This window comes from Frankliniella occidentalis, unplaced genomic scaffold (genome assembly GCF_000697945.3).
Source record: "Frankliniella occidentalis isolate FOCC.00 unplaced genomic scaffold, Focc_3.1 Scaffold114, whole genome shotgun sequence".
NCBI classification, from domain to species: Eukaryota; Metazoa; Arthropoda; class Insecta; order Thysanoptera; family Thripidae; genus Frankliniella; species Frankliniella occidentalis.
The window spans coordinates 153706-171985 of NW_026267242.1; the positions used below are offsets into that span (position 1 = coordinate 153706).

An 18280-nucleotide genomic window follows, 5' to 3' on the forward strand; every position below is an offset into this window, starting at 1 on the left:
GGGAGGGAGGGGGGGAGGGAGAGACGTACGTAGAGGAAGAGGGAAAGGAGAGAAGGGGTAGCAGAGGCTTAGGATCAGATAAGACTTGCAACCCCTGCTCCACTCGGGGCTAACAGCAGAAATCGTGGGAGAGCCGCAGCAGCGGGCGAACCCTTCCCCGCACGCCGTGCCACGCCACCCCAAATGAGGCAGAAAGTCGCGCGCGCCGCTCCTCGTGTTGCAGACACAGAGGCTGACCAGCGCCAAAAATAATTATCCCCCACCCTTCTCTCTGTCTCTCTCCTCCCGCAAAGTGCGGCTGCAACGGGGCGACAGAGACACGGAGCGCCGCGTGCCTCCCGGCCTGCCGAAGGGGAGGCGGATTAGTGGGAATCAATTGGGGACGTTGGCGCTCGCGCCGCCGGCTGCAACAGGATCCGACACAAAGACGGCGACCTCATGGAAATGCCGTCATCAGTCACTCGTTAGCGCGGCGTGCGGCGCCCTGCGGCGCTACACGACCCGCGGCCTGCTTGCATTTCAGACCTTGGAGTCAAAATGCAGCACCAGAACAGCTTGCACTTCAGACCTTGGAATCAAAATGCTGCACTATGACAGCTTGCATTTTAGACCTCGGAGTCAAAATGCAGCATCATAACAGCTTGCATTTAGGACCTTGGAGTCACGGTGCAGCACGACTGGGGCTTTCGACCAAAAGCGACGGGTAGCAACAACTAAGCGACGGTCTAATGCACATGTAGCGGGGCGATGGAAATAATCGAAACTGGTCAAAGCAGAGAGCGTGAGAGATAGAGAGAGGAGAGCGAGAGACAGAGAAACAGAGAGAACGCAACGGGGGCGCAATGAGGCCGACTGCTGGAGCCGCACTACTGTTCGGGTCGCGCTGAAATATCCCCAGCCGCGTGACAACTGCATCTGCCGCTGCTGGTGGGCAGGGCCCGGGCAGGGCCCGGGGCAGGGCCGCTGTGCCACTGCGGACCAGATGGCCGGCCCGCCCGCCCCGCCCCGTAATGGACTGCTCGTTCGATAAGGGCCGGCCGCCCCGCAACGCGCCAGAGGCAGCCAGAGGCCCCCGAGAAGCACAAGTAGAGGAGTATGAAGTGGGTTGGCGACCCGACCGGGCCCGGCCAACGGCGGTGGTGGTTGGCGCAGCAGCAGCCGTGCTGTAACTGCAGCCCTAATGGGACCCCCAGTGGGGCGCCCGCCACGCCGCAAGCGCTTCCGAACGGCCAAAAGGGGGTCAGGGGTCAGGGCGGCCTACACTCATCCGCCCCATTGCGTCGAAGCTGCTGCAAGCTATTCCAGGGGACTCGTGAGCGCACGCAAACAATCGTTCTTTTAAATACATCAACACCATAAAAACCGATACTGATATTGCGGCAGAACGGTGTGTGCGCAGGGCGCTAGAGCCCGGCGCGGTGGCGTGTGGTGCAAGTGGATTAAAGATGCGCGCGATAACGATGGACGACGAGCGAATTCGCGGCCGACACGAGCGACAACCGATACGCAACACCAGAGCAGCGCGGCGGACAATAAATTTCGATTTATTCTTTTCCGCGCCGGATTAAGACACCCCGAGATTGGTGTGATTTTATTAGGGGTGGGGATATCGTAAATCAATGAATAGCCAATGCGGCGAGCAGGTCGCCGGAGCGCACATGTCGCGGGCCGCTGCACCGCGCAGCCGTCAGCCTGCGTCAGCCTGCTTTAGCCTGCTTCAGCCTGCGTCAGCCTACCCGCTCCGCTGTGACGCCAGTGCTGCGGACTGCTAGTGCCGTGTTACTCTGAGAGAAAAAACGCGATAAGCAACTTTTTGCAAAGAATACGTCCAATGTATAAGCTCGAAAGAACAATTTCGTCGAAAAATTCCTAGCCACAGAATCATTTTTTTCCATTTGACCGAATCAGAGCAAAATTTATTTAGTGAATCAAACTACGATTTAGGCCTAGTATCTTCATTTTTTTTACTAAATTTGGTCGTCTATTAGAAATAATGAAATTTTACTGAATTTTTTAATCAGCACTATTGAAATTCAATCTACAGAGCAAAAGGCTGCATTTCTTTAGGAATCAGTTTTCCGGGTGCACACGGTCATGAACATTTCCTTCACAGTACAGTGACCACTGGCAAAGATAAACCTTCATGACGTTTGTGTTTTACTGAGTCAAAACGGCGAGAGCCTTACGACGAAAAGATCTGAACAGCAGCATTGTCTACATGAAGAATTTCAAATGGAGACCAGAAAGTTTCTCGGGAGGCCACCGGTAGGTCGGCTGCCAAAGAGGCACGAAACTGACTACGCCAAGGGAAAGGGAGGGTCGCCACGGCCTGCACCCCCCCCCCCCCCCCAACAGTCGCAAAAACAAATCAACACACGCCATCGAACATGAATGCTTCCCTAAAGTCAGTCATTGGCGATGTCGTGCGCTGTTGTCCGCTCAACTGAATGCCGAGGGGTCCCGTCACCCCCCCCCCCTCATCCCCCGCCCTACAATATCTCGCCCTTGACGTTCTATCAGCGATCTCCCAGAATTCTTACTTTGAGACTAATTTGTTTTTTCAAATTATTTTTTTCTCGCCTTGATGACTGTCCGGCTGGCCCGGGCCGCGCGGAGGTAAGCAGGCTGGCGCGCGCCAATCCATCAGCGCTCGGCCATTAGTATGCATACGCGCAGCTAATGCAATTATTTTTCCATTACAAGAAGTGCGAGTCTCACAACAACGGGGTTGTCTCGGTCGCGATGGCGGCGGGCCGGGCGACGCAGATAAGCAGGACCACAAACTATTTAAAATAAAACACACACAAACACACTCCCCCCCCCCCCTAAACTTTTTTTTTAAGAAAATAAGGGTTAGGGAAAACTTATGACACTGAATGGAATTGTTTTGAAGAGCATGAAATTTGCTGGTGGAAATTGCAAACACAGGGCAGAGAAAAAACCTCTACCTCTGTTTTTCACGGTACACGAGCGCGCCGCCCGCCCGCTCTCTCATCACGGCTCCCCATCCAGCAGAGATCGCCCAGCAGGAGGACGCCATTGCTACGTCTAATAATTGTCATAAATCTGTTTCAGGATTGCCTCTCGTTGCGCGGGCGGAGGTCCTCCGTCCTTCCCTCCCTCCTCCAATTCCATCCCCCGGGCTCCCCGCCGCCCCACCCCGCCGCGGTGCGCCACCACCTCCCCATCCGGAGTGGGCCGACTCTATTGTTCAGGATTCATCACATTCGTTAATGACGCAAGGAGAGCGAAGTTTGGGGGAGCAGCACCCCCTCTCGCCTTCCCAATCCCATTCCCTACCCTCTCCCCTACCTGCTGCGTCAGGCCGACTAGGGTACGGGGGCCGAGAGGGAGAGTGGATGGGAGCAAGAGGGCGCAGGGGGTTGAAAAAGAGGCAGAAGAGCAGCTGAAAACGCAGACGGGAACTTTCAAACCCGCGCGCTGGGTGAAGGGTCGTTTCCAGCGCGCGCGGCGGCGGGGTGACAGATGAGCGGGCAGTGTCACTGCCGCCAAAGCGATGACGATTTTGGCGAATAAATGACTGGGCTCGGCAAAAAGGGGGCCGGGCGCAGACGATTCGCACACGGGAGCTATGAGACGATCGAAGGGGCATAGGAAATCGCCGAGGATAAGGAGCGGGCGCGTCCGAGGCCGCGAGCCCAGGTGAGAAGCGATCAAGTCTGCCTGGCAGAGTAGGTCGGCAGGCAGGACCGCACGGCACAGAGCGGCGCAGAGCGACCTGCCCTTTATTCAAATCTCAAATCACAGCTCAGAGTGGAGGAATGTGTAAAAATGCATTTGGTATTCAAAGAGGTAAAAAGTGAGGGTGCGAATCAGAAGTTTTGTCTGCTGCCGCGGCGTCGCGTGCGCGTTGAAAAGAAATACAAATGGGAAAGTTGTAGAAAGAGAGGGGAAAAGGGGGGCAGGGGGAGGCTGGAGGGAGGCGCAGAAGGGAGGGGTGGAGATTGGCGGTTTTGTAGCACTCCGGCGGCCCGGCACTCATTTCCATGTCAGCCTCAGTGCTCCGCTTTATGTATGGATACAACTTCAGCAGACGTGTCCTTCAAATAGCAAAGACTCACTCTGCCTCACCTCCGGCGACCCCATCGTGATGGGATGGGATGGGAGAGTGGCGGGCGGGCGGGATCCGTGGCAAAGGTCCGTGGCTGGCGGAGGTCCGTGGCTGAGGTCCGTGCACTGGAACAGCAAATGGAGGTCCGTGCACTGGAACAACAAATGGAAGTCTTAATGCGTTTTTAGGGTTGTTACATTTGAATGACTTTGTAAAGACACAAAAGTAGTGTCTGGAGGCTTGAAAATTTAGCACATTCGGGAGTTTCAATGCCTTTGAAGCTGTGCTAATTTTTAATGCCTCGGTAGAGGGATCCACAGCTCCGGGTGTTCACAGGTCAAACAAAAATTAGTATTAAATGCGGTTTAGTAAATATACACTAACCTAACCAAATTTGACTTGGTACCTGTTCACGATTCATGCGGGTCCCGGAATTCCCGAGTTTAGGACACCTCGTCCGTGGCGAGGAGGCCCATGGCAAAGGTCCGTGCTAGAGGTCCGTCGTGGTGGAGGTCCGTGCCGGGACCGCCTCCCCAAATGGACCAACCCGGCCCAGCACAGGCGCGACCAGCGGAGGCACAGCTGCGCCGACTCTTCAAAACTCGTTGCGCAGTTACGCCGCCGCTGCACGGCCCCGGCACGGCCCAGCGGCCCGCCCACAATCTGCCGGGCCCCACCCGCGGCCCGGGCGGCTCACTAATCACGCTGTCCAATGTCAGCACAAAGTGCTGAGCCAGCGAGGCCTGATGATTGCGGGCCCGGAGTGCTAAGGGGGCCCTGGCCGAGGCCCTGGAGGCCCTGGCGCAGGCCCCGGCCCGGCCGGCTCTTCTTCCAGCGGCGGGTCGCGAGGCCAGCAACAACAAAGAGGGCGCCGGCACCAGAACAAACAGCACACTCCAGGGGGCAGGGGGGCACATAACAAATGTTTTATCTTTCAAAAGAATATGTTGTAGAACACATTTTGACAAAATGCTCGAGAATAAGACGGAAACAAAATGTAGCGACATACGTTTCGTATAATTTGACACAAATTTTATCCGGGTGTACTGAAAAGTCGTCGGAGTTTGTGTTTGTGCGGACAAAAAGGTACGTAAACATTTTGAGTTACAGAATCGTTGCAGACTCAGGATCCTGAGTGGTGACGCGAAATGTTGGTCCTGTTAACGTACCCAGATGAAACGCCAGCCAGCAACACACCGACGCAGTTTTTCACTGCACCGTCGGCAGGCCTGTCCCGTTCACCCCCCACCCCACATTTTCCACCCTCTTCGCAGACGAATGAAACATGCACAGAAATATCAATCACACGACATACACAACATGATGAATGAGGCTCGGGATTGCAACAGAGAAATGAAGCGGAGGCTAAATGCCTTACGTATATGATGCCTCCTCCTCCAAACCCACCCCGCCGAGCAGCGCAGCGCGGCTTAAGAAAACATTTCGGAGACGTGGGGAAAAATGTCAAAACGTAACCTTGAGCTCGATTCACGCGTTGTCCCCTTTGCTTTCCCTACCTCTCCAGCGAGTGCGCTTACACACACGCACACACGTGCGGCGTCGTAAGGATTCAATCAGCCCAGGACTACTAATGGGGACGACACTGGTGATTAATTCGGTGAGCACGACGCCCCCTCCTTCCCCTCGCCACCGCCCGCGGCGCCAGCGGCACAACCAGAACCAACTTGTGGGATTCCAGTTGTATTATTATTGCAGCTCTGGCTATCCGACTCTCTTTGCCTCCCCCCCGCTCCCGCATACCCGCCCGGCTCCCCGGCGCTCCCTGCATCCAAGTTGGTGTCGCCAAACCCTTCCCCAGCGCCCGCGGCTGTTTGGCGCCCCCTCGCGCGCCCGAGCCGCCTCCTGACTCCCGCCGGCCTTCATCTCCAGACGCCCAGGCCCGTCGCTGCTGCACCGGCTGCACTTTGCATACTCAAGCGGGGCGCAGTCGCACTCTGTCAATCTAGTGGCCCAGCTCGGAATTGAAATGTTCCAGAAGTCTGTGACGAGTCGGCTGAAAAGCTTACATGAGCGTCAGACAAGTGAAGAGAAACACATAAATCGTTCACCAGGTCTTTGGTTGGGGAGAGAGTCAATCATCGCGGCCATTTCCGGTGCGAACTTGATTTAAATGAGAATGTAAACAAGCAAGCTACACATTACTTTCTTCTATTTGATGTGGCACATTAAAACTCCAAATACACACCCACACCCACAAGAAAGTGTAAGCAGTCCCCGGTAACACGCTTCAGCGCCCACTGCTCTCCGACAGTCCAATTGCCCCCCCCCCCCCTTTTCGGTCCCCAGCCATCCCGACTGTTCCGATGGCCGATCAAACCGAATCGGAATGCGGTCACGATGATCAAACATTGATCAGGACGCTCAGCGCAAATGACCTCCGGCCCATTCAAACGCGGCCCGCGGGGGGGACGGCGCCAGTGTCGCCAACCCTGTTTGCGAAGCGTGTGTGTTGGCAGCCCTGCCGATGAGACAAACAGTGTTGCCTGCCTGTTTACAGTCAACTTGAAAATGCAATTAATTCGCTGGGTGCAGCTCCGGAGGCGGGGGTGGCGGTGTTGGGGGCTCTAGTTAGGGGGGGTTAGGGGCTGCGATTCATCTCCATTGTTGGCAATGCTGTTGTGCCGACCGGTCCGATGGCACTGGAGTGCAAGCGAGGGCGCAGGCCGAGAGAGAGAGAGAGAGAGAGAGAAAGAGAGCTGCAGAGCCGCCGCGCCACACTCCCTCTGGTGACCGACCGCGGCGTGCGAGAGACATACGCCGTTGTACTACTTTTCAGGGTGCCCTGACGCCCCCCCCCCCCAAAAAAAAATGGGTTTACGCAATTGTCAACAAGATTCTCCTCTTTTTCTCTTGGGAAGTGAATCGGATCGAGCGAAAAGGTAAGATGCCGTCGCCGTCGTGAAAGTCAGCGAGTCAACAGTTTCTTCGTCGGCTAGCAGCGCTGGAATTCTTGCACCACTGGCAAGTATATTCACTTGGCAGAGAAGAGGGTTGAGGGGAGATGGGGGAGGGGAGTGGGGAGGAAAGAGAACGAGGAAAGCAAAGTGTACCCAAGCAGCCATGAGGCGCGGGGTACACTGTTGGTTGTTATAGTTATGGGTCACCCCTAACACTAACTCCGCGGAGGTGGAAAACATTTTGTTACTTTTGCGTAAAAGGTCATTCGGTTTGACAGTCAGCAGGTGCGTGAGCGCCGTGGGGTTGCAGCTCGTCGCTAGGGCAGGGGCGGGCCGGGCGCGCGGGCGAAGGGGCGGGAGAGGAATAAATATGCAAGCGCCTTCAATATGAGGAGCAGGAAGGGTGGCTGGAGGTAAATACGGATGTGGTTTCATTTGATTCAGCTCGAGGTCGGAGGAAGCCAGCCTCCCCCCGTCCCCCACCCTCTCTCTCTCTCTCCTTCTCGTTTCATGAAAAGTCAATTAATGCAAACCGTGTGACTCCGAGAAGGACGTGAGAATGTGAATAATTCAAAACCCTAGGCACTGAAATCATTCTCTTGTAGAGTTTAAGACGCAAGGCATTACGCTTGGGTCAGAAGTTGGCTGCAGGATTAAAGTGAGAAAAGGAGACGCGGGGCGAGAGGGGGGCTGAGAAGAAAGGAGGGGGAGAAGTAGGGAGAAGGGTAGGAAGAGAGAGGAAAAAGGGGAGGGGGGAGGGGAACGGTCTTGTTTATTCTTCCTCCAATATGAATCGGGAGCCTCCTCTCTCTCCCATTAGCATTTTGTCACCTACGCCGCGCACTCGGGTATTACAATAAAAACAACGCGCAACTGCATTGACACAAAAATGTCGGTGTTGTACTGACGAAACATTGTTAAAAATAGTTGATGGAAAACAAGCATTATTGAGATGACACAACAGTTGACAAACAACGAAAGTTGTTTTGGCCAAAAAACAATCAATTTGTTGCAACGTAACAACTGCTGTTGGAATGAAACGTTTCAGTTATAACCAACATACTTTGTTGTTTTCCAACAACACGATCTTGTAAAAACTACCTAAAGATTTTATGTTAATTTACATCACTATTATTTTAACAGTGAAGTTATGGACAATAACTGAATCGTCACAGAAAAGCTCAACTAACACTGGTTGCCGATCATGGCGGAACGGGAGACATCGCACTTGAGATCGTGCTGCGTTCTGTACAATTTTAGATTGAAACTGCGTAACGGCGACCGTGCACCTCAAAGTAAAAATGGCAGAAGTCACTCAAGCGCACCGCCGACACGATTCCCAGCAGAGCGCTTCCAAGAGGGGGGGCGCGACGGACTCAAGTATTTTCGAGGGGCCTAAGGGCGATTTGCTGCCATTCTGCGGATGGTTCGAGCAGCCATTGCCGTATTGGCCCTTTCACGCTCGGCTCACCCCTTTCAGGGCTGCGACACGGCGGCAGAGCCCAGCGGCGGTGACCACGTACGTCGAGGCACGCAGTGCAGCCTCGCGAGGCCGCGGGCTCGGGCCGACGCCACTTTGATCCGTGCGAATGCAGAGCCGCGCGCCACGCTTCGCCACCTCGCGCCACGTTTGTTTAAACCATTAAATTCTCTCGCTCCGTCCGACTGGCCCTTTAGGAAGGGAGAAAACGCGGCCGGGGGGAAAAAAGGGGAAGAGAGGGGGAGGGGGCTGCCCCACTCAGAGCTAGCGCGCCGACGAGGAGAAACGGGACAGGCGAGCACGCCCGTAGCCAGGCACCGCGCGGGCACCGCTGCGAGCGGTATGCCTACCCCGCCGTTCGCAGGGGCCCGCCACCCGCACCGCGCACCCGGCCGCCAGCAAAAGCGAGTACATCTGCAGACAAAAAGAGAGGCGGAGGGTGAAACTCAATAATTCAAAGGCTTGCGAGTGAGCAGAGCGGAACGTCAAATCTAAATGATAATTGAGGTCCCGGGGAAAAAAGAGAGGGTCGGGATTAAGGGCTTAAAGGGGTGCATGGCGATGGATGGAGGGCATCAAGTGCAACTCCATCAAATGCAACAAGGACGCACACAGGGCGCGAGAATCCCCGTGTGAGCGTGCATGTGCGAGGAAAGGAGAGAGGAGAGGGGGTGGCGGGAGAGAGGGAGAGGGCTAACGGGGTGGCGCAGGCTGTGAGAGGCAGGGAGAGGCTTCGTGTATATGTGAGAGCAGAGAGAGAGGTAGAGAAGGGGAAAGGGGGGAGAGGAGAAGAGAGGGTGGATGAGAGGGAGGGAAGAGAGAGAAAGAAGTAGAGAGAGCGGGTGAATGTGTGCGTAGGGTGCACGCCTCGCTGCAACATCAGAGGAAATTGAAACGTTGTCTCCTCTTTCTATAAGCCACGCAGAGGAGAAAAGAGATTGCACATAAAAAGAGGACCTGCGAGTATTGAGCGTGTCGGCCCTGCAGCGTCTCTCCCCCCACTCCCCCGAGGCCTACTAGGGATGCAGGTCTGGTGCCACTGCAGTGGGCTTGCAGGCCCGACCGAGCCGAGCCGACCGGAACCGGCCGAAGTGAGCCTGCGCTGCGCCGAGCCAGCCGGGCGCGCTCGCGTCCTGACCTCGTGCAACGGCCGTATGTTTCCATAGGGCCGACTGCCAAATCGTCCACAGCGCAGCAGCCATTGTTGTGAAATTGTGTTTCGATCGCGAAGTCCTACGCAACAACTGCGCGCTCGCTCGCTCACCCGCTTCACTCAGCCGCCCACTCACTAAGTCACTCACCCGCTCACTCACCGCCAGCAGGCCAGGCTCGCGAGCGAAAGCGCCATTCATGGCAGGCAACCTTTCTCGTTGGCATATAATAATGAAAATAAATTTTAGAAAACCGCCCCCTTTGCCCAACGCTTTTAGATCGTTTCCTAACGTAAAACCTCATCGCTATCCAAACAGCAGCAGCCGTAATGGGGGCCGTATTTCTTTCAGCGCGCCGCCTGATGCGGGTGGCGCCGGGCCCTCGGCCCCGCTCGGCCCAGCCGCGGGCGGGAGAGCCGAACCGCTTGCTCGGAACACAACCCGTCTCACACGACAGCAGTTCAACTCCGCACTAATAGTTTCGTATACAAAAAAACGAATTTCGAAAAAGAATCATTATTCGAACTCGCCATTCAAAAAGTACTCAAATTATACCACCGCGTGCTAAAATTTCGAAGTACTTTCAATTCTGGTAATAGTAACTGTGATAACAAGACAGCAGTGTTATCGCAATCTTGCTGCGCAGGGCCGGGGCCAGGCCGGGGGTTCTGCGGCTGTGTTAGCACCGCCCTCATGCCTTTCAATCAGTGCGGATGAGTGGCGATGGAGGCGGCTGCTGCTGTCTTGGCAGCGGGCTGCTGACCGGCACGGCAGCACTGTCAAAACAAAGGGGGAGGCTACAGCACAACCATTAAAGACGGGCATCTCATCTCAAGTTATTTTATTTTCAAATAAGCATCTAATGACCACCAACGGTAGCAAATAGGGTGAGATGTATATCCATACGCAGCGTAAAATTTCGCATCGATCGAGCCTACATGTTAGGAATGGCGAATGCGAGGAGTTTTGATCAGAAACAACATTAATTAAGTTGATATTTGAGGCATTTACTGAAAGTGTACGTATGCCGTGGATCTGACTCCACGTTCGAAACAGAATTTGAAGCAGAATATGCGAATTAGCTAAAAAAATAAAAAATTGCAGTCATTACCTAGACACAAACTACTAAATAAATTCACCTTCCCATCTAGAAACGAATGGCATGCCTTCGAAAGAGTGCTACGCTACGTCCTACGCCACTAACGTATCAGGTCATGGCAGGCAGCTGTTTTCGCCCTGGACGCGCGGCGGTGGCGCGCCATGGCGCGGTGGAGGCAGGGGGACAGGACCCGAATCATTAGACGTCTCAAGAAGTCTTTGTGCGGCCGGTCCGGCCCCGCCTGGCCCCGCCCGGCCCCACCCGGCCCCGCCACAGGACGGCCGCGCGGCCAGGCAAAGGACGGGGCCAGGGGTCGGGTCGTTAGCACGGCGGGGTCTGAGGAGTCGGACCAGTTTATCCTAAGCCCAGAGAGCATCTCGCGCAGCAGCCGTTCGGTGTGCGGCGCGGCGAACTTGCGCGACACATTAATAGTGAAGTAAAACGGGCGCACAAATCGGCCACGTACTCCATCTAAAAGCTCAGCGTACACTGTAAAATGCTTACGAACTAAATGCTTTGCAACGTTACGAACAACTTTCGTTCTTTTTATTCCAAATAAATTGTATTGCAACATTACAGAACTTTGACGAATTATTTTATTCCGAGTAGTACCTCCCGAGACTTTCTTTCGAAAGAAAAGGCTTTTGGTCAGCGGTTGCTGTCCCTAGCACAAAAGCCACGGCACTCAATGGGCAGATCTGCATCGCGCGGCCAGCACTAAAAACGACACTCCAGTGGATTGGCCCCGCAGTAGCCCCGGCCCTTATCGCGACTGGCCTTTGACGGGGACCACTCTCAGAGCAGGGCCGCTCGATGGGCCGCAGGGTGTGGTGGATCCGCGGCGGAGGCCGAGGCAGCGCCGGCAGCGGCCGCTGTGTGGAACGGCAAACCTCTCACTTGTCGCCACCAATCTCAGGGCGAGCTCGGCTGTGGGCCTCTCCCCTTTGTGAGCAGCCCGTGCGACGCGGCGGGGCGTGGAGGACAGGGCGGACCCTTCGCAGCCAAAGGGCGCTCCCAAGACATCGGCAAACAATACGTAGGTAAACTCGAGCGATGAGCATTGCGAGCAAGTCGACCCCGCCGCAGCCCCAGGTCCGCTGGGACGCAGAGATCCAACATCCAGGCTGGCGTCCACAAACACAAGCATCAAATAGTGTACCAATTCGGAAAATCAGCCAATAAATATTTTGACAATTTTCAGCTTCTCCTGTTGTAACATATGAAACGGGCGTTTTGTCGAGCAGAGGCCTCTCGTTGACTTTCTCGGTCGCGATTTCTGAAACCCCCCTTCCATGAGATTGGAGTGAAATTTGCTAGGAGCAGGGCAGCCTATAGCTCATTCTGACAGGGTGACACCTCTGCAGTATAGCTGCGCACGATCCGTGCGATTCGCCGGGTCAATACGCTGAGGGCATCCTGGCGTAAAATGGTGGCAGGCGACACGACACACATGCAGAACGTGACGCGAGCACAGGCGGTTACTACACATTGAGAATAACTGTGCTAAAACGTGACGTATGAAATTTGTACAAATAAACCACAGGAAAGTACCCCAACTAGTCGGAGCGCAGTGTCCATTGAAATTGTAAAAACAACAGGGATTAAAAATCACTTTCTGAAAGAAAAGTGACCGCCCCATCCCCCAGATTGATGTGGTTGAGACCAACTACTACGTCAACGTATATGGAGCGCTAAGTCAACACGTAGCGAAAAAAACCTGAAAGGGTTCTGAAAAATACATTCGTGCTGCCCATCCGTGGGCGTACAAAGGCATATGGCCAGCCACCCCTCCCCTTTTTCATTCGGCGAGCGCGAAAAAGTCCAAGTCAAACACGGCGACACACGCAATTAGTGCCGTGACAATGCCTGCGTCACAACAACGCACCCACGGCCATTCACTCGCACATATCGAACAGTGACAATGGTCAGCGGGCCCGACAATAGCCGGCGTCATGACGCTGTGTGCCCAAGGTGAGGAGGCGTGCGGTGCGCTCGAGGGGTACATTATCGCACAGAACAAACGCCAAAGTGAATAGGTACTCCATTTCACTGGAAATCGCTGACGTTCTGCGGTACACTCGAAATGTAAAGGGACAATTTTGTACCTAAAAAGGCAACGTGTTAGTGCGTATCCAGACCGGATTCACCGTTGTTTCTAAAACTGGACAAATTGCGTGCAGCTTTACACAATTTATCCAAGTTTGAGAGCAAAATTGCATCTTTCCTGAATGAGCACAACACGTAACCGTGTTACCCTTTTAGGAACAACATCGTCGCACTTTTAGAGTGTAAACACAGCTCCACACGATTACTACGTGCCTGTCACATTGACGACTACTCCGAGCCTTCCAACGTTTGTTTCTCACGGGGAAGAGTCTGCGCGGTGCCGCACAATTAAAGATGCTATCAGATGATGACTGATGGCTGATTCGGGGCTCATCCCGCGGCCCGCCCATCGGACAAAAGGCAGCTGCAGGCAGAGGCAATCCGAGCCGCGGCCAACGCCAGAGGCAGCGAGCGCGCCGCGAGCAGCTCCCAGCGGCCCGAGGAGTGGACGTAGAAACAACGACTCGTTGCAAGCCCCTAGCCGGCTGGCCGCAAGGTTTGACGAACCATCGAGATAACAAAACGGCTCGATGACTTATGAAATACATTTTCGACCCCCGAGCCGTCTTATCTCAAACCCGTAAAATAAATAGAAAGCAGCGCAGGCGCGGTGTGCGGGCCGCACGGACCTAGCAGCGGGCTGCAGCGGCGCGAGCAGGGGGTTGGGGAGGAGGTTAATCAGATAAGTGCGTTGACTTAGCAGACGTCTTTTTGTTTACTCTATTCTCCATCTTCGGTATTGAATCAGAGAGACGTTCCCGCGCTTTTTCTCTTTTTTTCGCTCAAACCCACTCTATTCAGCAGCCACATGCGCGCCCAACTTGCTCGTTTAATCACGCTGCCGCAAGCTGGGGCGTGGCGGGGTGTGGCGGGGCATGGCGGGGCGGGGCGGGCGCCGCCTGAATACCACCATTGTCAGGCATCAGGTGGCCGAGGCTCACAAGTTTGTATTCCCAAGTAATGAGCGCCAGCCGATTCCATCACCACGACGAGGGCACAGCACGCCGAGCGACCCCCAAGCGCACTCCCACAGCTTTTGACAGTGCACCCCCCCCCCCCCACACAAACGCGCGCCCTAACAACACACCGTTCACTCGCGCGCCCTCTCTCTCCCACTTGGCGAGAGAAGATGATGCCAACAATTTGGGGTTTCCCATTTCCTGGGCAAACTGCTCCGGCGGGGCCGCGGCTCTTCCGAGGGCGCTGCCCAGCAGGTTCCTTGCACGGCCCAGAGCCTATTTACTCCTCACCTGATTGGTTGCCGGGGCCTACGCCACCCCATTTCCTTTGTCTCGACGCTACAGTTTCAGCAGACTGTTGCTTTTGTGTTTCTTCCGTCTGCCGCACAGGCGCCGTCCCAATAGTTCTGTTCAGAGAAGCCTCTCTCCCTCTGGAAAGACTGCCGAGGAGAGCTGGCTACACTCATACTGTTTCATTGTAAGCCTGAGATGTTCTCATTTCCTGCACTGAAAAAAAAGTTTAGCTGAAGTGACTAATATGCTTCGTTGCATAGCAGCCGACGAACGTGTTAGCTATCTGGACTATCAATACAGTTCTTGCTTTTAATGATACAAATTTACACTAAAAGATACACTACAGGTACCAAGCTCAATCCGTTTTCGAGTTATCGTGATGACACAGACAGACCCGAAACTTTTTCATCATCACTGGAGTAATAGGCTTCGCTATCGCTCACACGAAAAAAAAAGAGACTGTCGCAGTGACCAACCTCTGGTCGATAGGCTTGAGTCGATAGCTGCAATTAAAAATCTGATGATAGCAACCAGAAGTTGGCTTCCACGATCAAATACTTGTACGACGCAACCAAGGGGTGCTTTGTTGTTTTTCTACAAGCATTTGATCGTGGTAACCAACTCCTGGTTGTAATCATCGGATTTTCGATTGCAGCTATTAACTGAAGCCTCTCAAACAGGTTGGACTCTGCGAAGACCAAGGTTACGCTAATAACTTATGCGTTCGATAGGACGCAGATCTTCTGAATAAATGTATGTACGTTTTAGTGTGTACTTGACTAAATACACCCTTCCTCCTGCATACTTCGCCAAGTACACACTACCTCCTGCATACTTGCCAAGTACACAGGACCTCCTGCATACATGTAGGTATGCAGGAAACACTGCATACATGTAGGTATGCAAGAGACACTGCATTCAAGTACACACCTCTGCTTCCAGAGAAAACTAGGAATTCTCTGCAATCAAATGCAGTGTGATTAAGATCAAAATTACTTAATAGTTTATTAATTAGTTTGTATCTATGAAATTTAAAAATGTGATGTTTGGTGCTAAGACAGTAGAGTGAGAGAAGGAGATGTAAGTGAAGTGATTATGGATCTTATAAATTGTTTTAAATAGTTGCCTTTCTTGTTTGATGGAGTTGTGAGTTTCTGACCAAAGATGAGAGGTGTGTATGTTATTGGCTGAGCGATAGCGAAGCCTATTACTCCAGTGATGATCAAAAAGTTTCGCGTCTGTCTGTGTGTCTGTGTGTCTGTCTGTCTGTCTGTGCGCACGATAACTTGAGAACGAATTGAGCTAGCGACCTGGGATTTTCAGGGTCGTTTTGTGTCATAAAAAGACAGATCGAGTTCGAAGAGGAGCATTCTGGCTCGAAAATTGGATTTTTAAAAATTCTAAAACCTCAGGTCCCCAAAATGAAGTTTTTTTAAAATATTTTTTCACTCTTTCCTAAGGGGTAACTCATCAAAGTAGAAAATTTCGTCTATTTGGCTCTATCTTTAACCGTTTAGACACCAGAGCGATTTTTCTACACCAAAATGACCGCAAAACATTTCTATGTTTTTTCTCAGATATTTGATGGTCTTCGGTAGGATAACTCATTAAAATAAAACCCCGAGGAACAAAATTTGTGACTTTTGGGGCTGAATGCCTACTTACGACTTTTCCTCGACTCGGGTGTCAGCGCCGCAGGCCTAGGTAGATGTATGCCAGGCGCGTCGCAGCGTAACAGTGTTTCGTGAGATATCGCGAAGCCTGTTACGCGAGACGTGGTCTGGCGTACATCTACCTAGTTTAAACTATGACATTTATAAAACAGCATAACAAAACTGATATGTTTTGCAAACCAATGTTTAGGTAGTAAAATTGTGACAATGCAAATTTATAATGATGAAAAGTATTCCCACTGTTCTAGGATTCCCCAGGTTTCCCAGTTCTAGTACCCGAATGGGAGTGGTAGCACTCCTGGAGTGTTAAATAATAATTGGATATGTGTTGCAAAATTTAAGTTCAGAATTTGTGTTTGTATTGGAAATGTGCACAGAAAAATTTGAGGAGTGTTGGAAAATGGCAACTTTTTATATAGCACTGTATGAGTGTATACTGTACCTATTTTGGACCCAATAATATCAGAAAGTATCGGAACGACCGAGGGGACGACATCTTGACTCATCTTTCTTAAAAAACGCAAAATACCTTTGAGCCATAATTCTCAACAAAATTCAATGAAGGAAAAGAGAACTTTGAGCAGTTTTGTTTATTGAAGCAGGGATGCGAATTTTGACTCCCGAAAAGCAGACCTTAAAATATAGAACATGAAAACAAAAATAGAAAAATTACGTTAATATAATAACACAGCAATATATAAGACTCAAAACAGTAGAAAGCCATGGGTGGGGCCGAGGATACTAGTTAAAGGGAAACAACCTACTTCACAGAAATGCCGAGAATCACAGAGAAGCAGAATAGGTAGAATTAGCTTCTAGTAGTGATTAAACCTCTATAAGCACTCGACAAGAGAGTGTGTCTTCGAGTGACTACGCAGATTAGAGTTCCTTCGGAAGCGCTCCTCTCAAACGTCACCTTACGCCTTGTCAGTGTGAGTCATCGTGTGACGAACAAGATCCTGCTTGACGCGAAAACCCCTCTCACAAACCTCACATTCACTTGGTTACTCGCCAGTGTGGGTCCTGACGTGGACATCAAAGTGATATTTCCTATTGAAACGCTTCAAACAAATGTCACACTCAAATGGTTTCTCGCCAGTGTGGGTCCTGACGTGGGTATCAAGGTGATATTTCCTATTGAAACGCTTCAAACAAATGTCACACTCAAAAGGTTTCTCGCCAGTGTGGGTTCTGACGTGGGCAGCAAAGTGATTTTTATGATTGAAGTTCTTTCTGCATTCTTGACACTGGAATGTTTTTTTCCCGAAATGAACAACTTTTTTTCGAACTGCAATTGTCTGCTTCTGCTGCTCGGCGTCGTGAGGCTCTTCGTTGTCACGAGATTCACAGTTTCCCTCGGGCGTTTCCTCCGCACAGGGCGCCTCCTGCCCGTTTTTCAGGGAGACGTCGTCGTCCTCTAGCCCTTCTTCGCTATCACTGGTAGCGGCGCCTTCCGCGCGGCGGGCGCTAAGCGAGTAGCACCCGGTCACCACGAGCCCGAGCTGATCGACCTCACCCCCGGACGCGCATCCTGCACTGGCGTCAAACACGGAGATCTTCTCTTCTACGGCCTCCACATCCGACTCGCAGACCGAGCCAGTCGGCTGCGGAGGGCGGCCCCGACGCTGTCCCAGACGCTCTACCTGGAACAGGAGCATCGCGTGACCAACCTCGGGGGAGCTGATATGCAGTGGTGCAAACCACCAGCACCATGCACGTGCACGACATCTCGAAGCCTCCTTGTGCTATGCAGCACCCGCTATCTACAAGGCCGGGAGAAGAGAAAACAAAACAAAAAACATTTGTTTTCCTCAATTTATTGTCTTTTAGAGTAAAAAGCAATGCAGAGAAATACAACTTTTCCCAGTTTTATTTATTGGAGTGGGAATCATATTGTTTTATTTAAGAAGACGTATCATAAGCCAAGTGACAAACAAAACTGTACAAAGCATTGCACCTGGCTTGATTTTCGAGTGAGTAAAAATGTAAGATTACTTGACAGAAACACAGATAATCACAATTTAATTTTAAGTAACGGGTTCCTGCAGAGATAACATGTTTACAAGTCCTCGACATTAAAGTGCATTTTGACGTGATAACGTAGATGAGATTTTTGTCGGAAGCGCCCGTTGCAAACGTCATATTCATACGGTTTCTCGATGAGAAGAATCCTGATGTGACGAATAAGGTCACCATGTGAGAAAAACGACTCCTACAAACGTCTCATTCAAATGGTTTCTCGCCCGTGTGAGTCCTGGCGTGAGCAGAATGGCATTCTTTAAATCTGAGCCTCTTCTGGCAAACGTCGCATTAAAATGGTTTTTCGCCAGTGTGAGTCCTAGAGTGGGCTGCAAGGACATGTTTATAGCCAAACCGCTTTCCACAATCGCGACATTCATGCGGTTTCTCGCCAGTGTGGGTTTTGACGTGAGCAGAATGGCCTTCTCTAAATCTAAACCTCTTCTGACAAACGTCGCATTCAAATGGTTTTTCGCCAGTGTGAGTCCTGGAGTGGGCTGCAAGGACAT

General features: G+C 52.4%; 1 protein-coding gene across 1 annotated transcript in view; it reads right to left on the bottom strand.

The window, feature by feature from the left end:
- Positions 1 to 16327: 16327 nt before the first annotated feature.
- LOC113206467 (gastrula zinc finger protein XlCGF8.2DB-like) overlaps positions 16328 to 18280 on the bottom strand; it is a 2891-nt gene continuing 938 nt past the window's right edge. Inside the window, exon 2 of the mRNA XM_052270231.1 lies at positions 16328 to 18210. Within this exon, the coding sequence (XP_052126191.1) occupies positions 18063 to 18210 (148 nt within the window). The 3' untranslated portion in view covers positions 16328 to 18062. The remainder of the gene's footprint in view (positions 18211 to 18280) is intronic.